A 7,687-nucleotide genomic window follows, 5' to 3' on the forward strand; every position below is an offset into this window, starting at 1 on the left:
CAGAGAGATAGTTTTAGATATTGAAACAAAAAAGCCAAAGAATATAATTTTAAAGTTTTTTTATTTAAGGCAATGGTAGGTTAAGTGACTTGCCCAAGGTCTCACAGCTAGATAATTATTAGGTGTCTGAGACTGAATTTGAACTCGGGTACACCTGAATCCAGGGCTAGTGCTTTATCCACTGCTCCGCCCATATGCCCCCCAAAGGACATAATTTTAAGCCTTTTTGTCAATAAGTATATATTGTACTAATTTCCATATCAGGTTAAGAAAGAGTTAATAAACAGTGATTTGTTTTTCTACTAGGAAGATTAATATTTATTTGGAGTAAACAGAAGGAGGAAGTCAGGGAGCTCATAACAGCATCTAAAATGCCATGCTTTCATATATAGTTTCAACTGCTAGGCAACTATGATAGTATACTAAAAAAATTTGGGGGAGCAAATAAAAATATTTTTGAACAAATAAAGCACAGTGGAAAGAACACTGAATGCTCAGTTAAAGCATCTAGAAACTGGATTCTGACTCTCTCTTCCTCTCACCCTCAGTGACCTTTGAACAAGTTATTTCATACAAAGCAATAAAGAGATCTCTGGAACTGAATAAGAGATTTTGTGATTGAATTTCAAGATTACTACTTACTCTAGAGTAAACATGGGCACCTTCATTTCTCATATTTAAAATATGAGGAAGGAATTTGACAAGATGAGGTCTTAAATTTTTTCTGTCATAGTTCCCTTTAGCAGTTTGCTAAAACCCATGGACCTTTCTCAGAATGTTTTTAAAATAGAGTAGATAAACCAGATAGGAGTTAGTGGGAACAAAATAGTAATTTTGCTCATCCAAGTTTATCACTCCCCTGAAATCTACTTATAAACTTCTTGAGGGCCATAGACCCCAGCTTAACAACAAAAGTGCCAATCACTGAAGTGCTTTTAGCTCTCCTGGGGTGTAGTTAGATGCAGAACCAGGAAGACATATTCAAATCCTATTTGAAACAATTACTTGCCATATAACCTTGGAAAATCACTTACCCCTTCTTGTCCTCAGTTTCTTAATCTATTAAATTCAAATAATAATAGTACCTAACTAATCAGATTAATGTATGGAACAAATGTGAGAACGCCATTTCTTATTTCACTGAAAAAAATTGAGGACATTCACTCATGGTCGCCTCTTTAACCCCTTCTAATTTTATAACACTCAGATATCTCTTCCTTTATCCTAGTCTCACATGAAAAGGTGACTCTTCTTGCAGAGGTAAACCTTTCTTTTGTGTTTAAGTGATCCCATTCCTTTTTTATCTTCTTCATCATTGGCACCCTCATTAATTTTGACTATATTTCTGTGCCTACTGGTTGCTTCTCTACTGCCCACAAATGTATGTATGTCTCCCCAGTTCTCAAAAACTTCACTTGATCTTTCCATCCCCACTATCATCCAACATCTCTTCTAACTTTCTTAAATAGACTCCGAACAAGGTATACAATTTGTATACCAACATTACCTTTTATCTAACTTACTTTTGAAATCTCTTGACTCCTGATTGCATCTCATTTGAAACTTCAAAGTTATCAGTGATATCTTATTTGCCATATCTAATTAATTTTTCTCAATCTTCATCCTTGACTTTTGTAGTCTTTGCCACTATCAATTGCTCTCTTAATACCTCCTCACTTTATTTTCATGCCTCTGCTCTCATCTAGTTTTTCTTTTAGCTATCTGAACATCTAAGCTATAACAGTTTCCTCTGCTATAAGCTTATCCAGGTTGTGCTTGCACACAGTTGGTATCCCTGAGGACCTTGTCTTGGAACCTCTTCTTTTCCTCTTCTTTATTAGTTAGCTTGGTAATCTTGTTGTGGTAGAAATACCAGAAAGAAAGCAAATAGTTAAATTCTGTGCCTTTCTACAATAAACTATTTAATCTTGTGCCTTAAACTATGCTGACCTTGTAAAAAGTAGAGAAAATTATGTTACCCCTATGAGAAAAGCTTTCTTTCATACATGAGAAACTGCTTCCCTCTCCCAAACCTTGAATTGATAACAGCCTTCTGTGTACTCTATTTTCTGCCAATTAGATAGGACCTACCAGGAAGATCCTAAAATAATAGGGAGACAGAGGCAGAAGGCCAACATGATAATAAACTATCACCTCTCTGTGTCCCAGAAATGAATTTTTGTGATCCTCAAACACACTGACATAATCCTTTACCCCTATACCCTTACTTTAATGTGGATGGATAGACAGATAGATAGATAGATAGATAGATAGATAGATAGATAGATAGATAGATAGATAATTTCTATTTATATACACACACACACATATAGGTAATCCTAACTTTTCTCCTTTCTAGTTGCTTTATCCCCTAGGCATAGAATCCATACCTTAATAAAGAATAAAACTTAAGCTGCCTCTTATCACTCTGTGTCATGAGTCTTCATGAAATTATTTCACTTCATGAACCCTAATTCATCATCTGACTGCACAAATCTCATCAGTTTCCATCTATTCAATTGTCATCCTCTACAAATGCACTATTTAGATATATTTATCCATCCCTAACCTCTCTCCTGACCTCCAGGCTCTTATCTCTATGTATAATGGACATCATGAACAAGATGTTCTATAAACTCACTGTGTTCAAAACAGAACTAATTATTCCCTCTCCAAACTTCACCATTTTCAGTTTTCACCATAGCTATCAAGAGTAGAAATAACTTCCTAGTTAACAAGGCTGTCAACCTGCATGTCAATCTTGACTCTTCATTCTCTATCCCACTCCCAATTTAATCTACTTCACCCTTCACAGTATCTCTTATATCTGCTTCTGACCATGCAACCTGGTGCAATCCTTCATTGCCTAATGTCTGAACTACTTTTTTGCTTTCTCTGTCTCAAGATTCCCTACTTAAATCTATATTTTAATCAACAATTCTCCCACAATTACAGATCTAACCATGTCATTCCCTTAGTTAATAACCTCCAGTATTTCCACATTATCTCCAGGATCAAAATCCTCTGTTCGACTTTTAAAGATCTTCATAACCTTGCCTTTTTTCTAACATTCCAGTCTTCCTACACATTAATTCTCTTCTACTCTCCTTACTTTGCAATCCAGTGACACTGGTCTCCTTACTGTTCATCACACAAAACACTCATCTCCTGGCCCTGAATTTTGTCTTTCACCATCTCCACTTTTGACTTCCTTGGCTTCCTTCAAACCACAACTAGAATTTCTTCATCCATTAACTGGTATTCCTAATAACCTATGGATGTCTTCATGTTGAAATCAATCTCAAATTTATTCTGAATAAACATTATTCATACACAGTTGTTTACATGTTTTATCTACAGCATACTGTGAGCTCCTGGAAAGCAAGAACCATTTTTGTCTTTCTTTGTACCCACCAGTATTTAATACAGTGCCTAGAATATGGTAAGTGCTTAATAAATGATTTTTGACTTGACTTGTTGACTAACTCATTTTGCTCATTTTTAAGTGCTATATAAATCTATGATGAAGTTGATAGCTATGGTTATGATGGTAATGGGCAGCAGCAATCTTAAATCAAGTGTACTGATCCTGGATCACTGTTCAAAAGAGGAGGAGGAGAAAAGATATTCAATAGTGAACTTGCACTGAAAAAAACATGTTTTCCCTCACCATCAATATTGTTACATTTGATCTTTTATATCTTAATATGTTATAATTTGTTGTCACTAAAACAGAAAAAAAATCTTAATAATTAAATACACAAAATGATCATTTGACTTCCACATTTGTGAATGGTGAATTAAATATGGTCCTTTCATAATTTGGCAAATTACATTGGAGATTAGCCTAGATATACTTAGACTAGAAGTACTAGAGGACAATTAAAGGTGAAAAGGTAACATTCTACAGTTTTCAGTTAAGTTTGTAATATATGATGCTAAATGTCTTCTTGATATCATTAAGCTCAAAGAAACAGAAAACCTGTATAAAAGGCCCTTTTATAGCACTTTTATTAACAGAACTGAATATTGGTTGCTTTTGATATCATTTGATTCTATATTAATGTGATTCAATTCTGCAACACAAATATTGTGCTTTGTGATATGCTATATCAGTAAGTAAAATTATTTTCTCAAATGTCTTACCTGGAATTTCAAAAAATCAAATAAAATTAGTAATTTCAAATAAAGGCTTGAAACAAATGTATGAATATGCACTTCTCTAAAAGTGAAGGCAATGTTTCTCCTCTCCTATTATTTTAGTTTGAGAGATGCTCTAACATTTTACAGTAATACCTGAAAAAAAGATTTATGTCAAATTCTTGAGAATATGCAGTTTTCATTATTCCAAAACAAGGAATCTAATTTTTAAAACTCAAGACTTTTATGTTTGATAGTTGTTCTTTATAAAATACTAAAGGCAACCTCATTAAACCCTGAGCAAAAAAGGAAAAGAATACATTTCAAAGTCAAATCCAGCTTGCTATTAAGTGAAGCTATGTGAACTTTCTCCAAAAATGACTTTCCTTTTTAGTGTTATAGTAAGGTTTGGAGTTAATGTATAAAAACCTTATAAACATATGATAGAAATATCTTTATCCAAGGTTAGTTTTAGCAGTTTGAGTGATGAATTTGATTTGAATCACCAAACCTAAATAGGTCAGTTAATTGAGAGAAATTAGATTAGTTGTGCAGGGTCAAGTCTTTCACCAAACATCTGCATCCTCGATGTCCTTTTTCTCTCCAGGGTCAAACCAGGAATAGGAATCAAGAGCAATTCTACCTGAGTTTCTACAATATACATTCATTCCAAAGGGTCCAATTTTTTGGCATAAATTTAAAAGTTATATCATGTTTGAAACTGTCATTAAAGTTGAGAGGGAAAAATTGTCATGTAAGCTGTGGAGAAAATATCTTTTTTTTTTACTTTAGGGAAGATAAATATCCCATAGAGATTTCTAAATTTCCAAATCAGTGTCTAAATGCCCATTTCTTGGTACCCTTCACATAGAGAAATTTGGAGTGTATGGTATAATCAGTCAACTGGGACACTTTTTATAAAAAGAAATGACTTTCACACAATTTTAGTTTTAAGAAGATTCCCCATTCTCATATCAAAAAATTACATTGTAGGATGATAATAGAAGAGAAACTAAACACTGACAAGATACCCAGATGTCAACTTGTCTCTTAAATTCAGTCAGAAGCCCTGTTCTCCAGACACACTGTCAGGCTCTTAGTATAAACCTCACAATCTTGAAGAAAGAACTTTGAAAAAAATCAGAAAAAAATGAAAGGCAATACAAATGAGAAAGCCTAACTATCTTAAATGCATCACTATTTGGACATTCTACCAACCTTTTTGGAACTAGACTCAAATTAATCTGATTTATCTTGACAGGAGTGGGCCAAGAAACTTAGGGTGGCAGGATTGCTATTTGGAAAAGAAAGTGACATAGTAGAAGGGGGGATTCCAGGAAAGAATTAATATCTGTCAAAGAAAAGAAGAAGAGAGAAGCAAGGTTTTACTTCTAAACTCTTCAAAGTGATTAAGAAATCACTTTATTCTTTTATAAGTCACTCTGGTGCTCATTCAAAACTGCATTTTTTAAACGTTTATTTACTTTACGTATCCAAAACCTGACTGAAGCAGGCAAAAAGCTTCCAGGGAATAAACTGAAATTAGTTTTCTTTGCTTTCTATCTCCCAAAATGCATGAACTTCCCAAGATGGAAATAAGTGAACCTGAACCTTCTCTCAAGACCTCTTTCTCCCTCTCGATGGGGGGAGGGGGGAAGCGATAGTTTGACATCTAAAAGGCAGGAATTGCAAAGTTGACATTGGGGAAATCTCTAAGGAACTCTACATCTGTTGCCATTTAAAAGACTGAAACCACTACAGAATTTTCAAGTGTTCAAGGTAGATCAAAGATTTTTTTTAACATTTCCTGGGGTAGATGGACACAAAGCAACATTAGACCTCTGAGGTTCCAGTTGCCCTCCAGCAATGTCAGAACCATGGTCCAGGAAGGCACCAAGAAGTTGGTTGATAAACACAAGATTCAAACCTGTCCCCCCCCCATTTTTTTCCTCATCCCCTGCCCCTCACATCCTCAGATTTCTTCAATCTGAGGATTTCAATGACTTCTTTCGCTCTTACAGACCAACTGACTTGCAGCTAGCTGGTCCCTTCAGGTGGCTTTCCCCTGGACTTCTTTCTATAAGGCACCCAAACGCCGCGGGATGGTTTGCCATCTGATGGGGGGGGGGGGTGACTTCTGAGTACTGGCCTTGTCCACCTCTCTTCTCAAGCCTCGTCCGATTTTAAGTTTCTCCATAAAGAGAAACATGCCCTCATCATCTCTTCTCTCCCAATGCCCCCTTCCGGGCTCTGGCGCTTCCCTCCCCGGACAGCTCCTGGAAGAGAGGAGGGCGGGCGGGCACTTACCGGAGGTGAGCTGCATCCAGGCACAGATTTTGTAGACGGTGGCCGTGTTGCAGAAGAAGAAGAGGGTAAAGCAGACGATGCAGGCGATGATGAGCATCATGGAGAGCCCGATGAAGAAGGAGGCAGCTTTGAAGGCGCTGGAGGGCAGGGTGGAGAAGTCGGTGAAGCTTCCCCGGCAGGTCAGCTCCCTGGAGAAGCCGTTCCCGATGCAGTAGTGGAAGAGACCGAAATAGCCGGCTTGAGGAGTGTCCACGCCGTCCCCGATCCAGTAGGGCTGGATGAAGCACACCACGTTGACGATGGCAAAGCAGATGGTGAAGATGGCCCAGAGCACGCCGATGGCCCGGGAGTTCCGGACATAGTTGGTGTGGTAGAGCTTGGCAGCCTCCTGAGCTGGGAGCATAGCGGCGGCGGCGGCGGCGGCGGCTGATGCTCCTGGCATTCTCCTCCTCCTCCACCTCCACCGCCACCTCCTCTTCCTCCTCCTCCTCCTCTTCCTCCTCCCCCTCCCCTCCCCTCTTTATGCACAGGAGACACAGGCGCACACACGCGCGCGGAGCAGCGCCGTCCCTCCTCCGCTGCCCCAGCCTCAGCCCAGCAGCGCGGGTTTCAGGGTCTGCCTCCTCCCTCCTCCCGGAAGGAGCCGGGGGGCGGGCTGAGCATCCCCCCTTTTGCGCTGCCTGGTCCTCCTCCCGTCCTCCCGCTTCTCCAGCCCGGCTCACCCCCACCCCCCGCCGCCACCTCGGTTTCCTCCGCTCCGCTCCTGGCCCCAGCCGCCCGCGGCTGATGCTGCTGCAGCCTCTGCAGCCAAGGGGGGCACGTCCGCCGCCGGGCGAGGAGGTGCCAGCCTCGGGATGCCCGGGGACGCCGCGGGGCCGGGGCTCGGGGGACGCCGGAGCCGGCTGCCGGGAGCACGACCCACCCCCCCGCGATCGCGGCAGGCCCGGGGACGCCCCTCGCGTGGCAGACAGGAGTGGGCAGGAGGGGAGGCAGCCCAGGGGAGACCCGAGAGGAGGAGGGCACAGCCCGCCCCCCGACAGCTCCGCGCGTCCCAGGGCTTCCCAGAGTTGGTGGTGGACTCTGGGCCCGACCACCCGCTTATGCCCGATCCATTTCCCCGAGACGCCGCAAAGGGCTTCGACCTTTCTCAATTTGCAGGGGAACTGGTGGGGAAGGGGTCAGCGACAGGTGAGAAAGGTGGGGGGCGCGGAGCCAGCCTAAACTGAAACCTGCCCCAGTG

The 7,687-nt window shown here is 40.7% G+C and overlaps 1 protein-coding gene across 1 annotated transcript in view; it reads right to left on the reverse strand.

Annotated features, from left to right (window-relative positions):
• Positions 1-6,889, reverse strand: part of LHFPL3 (LHFPL tetraspan subfamily member 3) — a 486,281-nt gene extending 479,392 nt beyond the window's left edge. Inside the window, exon 1 of the mRNA XM_074195294.1 lies at positions 6,448-6,889. Coding sequence (XP_074051395.1) covers positions 6,448-6,889 — 442 coding nt within the window. The remainder of the gene's footprint in view (positions 1-6,447) is intronic.
• Positions 6,890-7,687: the final 798 nt, after the last annotated feature.

This window comes from Macrotis lagotis, chromosome 7 (assembly GCF_037893015.1).
Source record: "Macrotis lagotis isolate mMagLag1 chromosome 7, bilby.v1.9.chrom.fasta, whole genome shotgun sequence".
Lineage (NCBI taxonomy): Eukaryota > Metazoa > Chordata > Mammalia > Peramelemorphia > Peramelidae > Macrotis > Macrotis lagotis.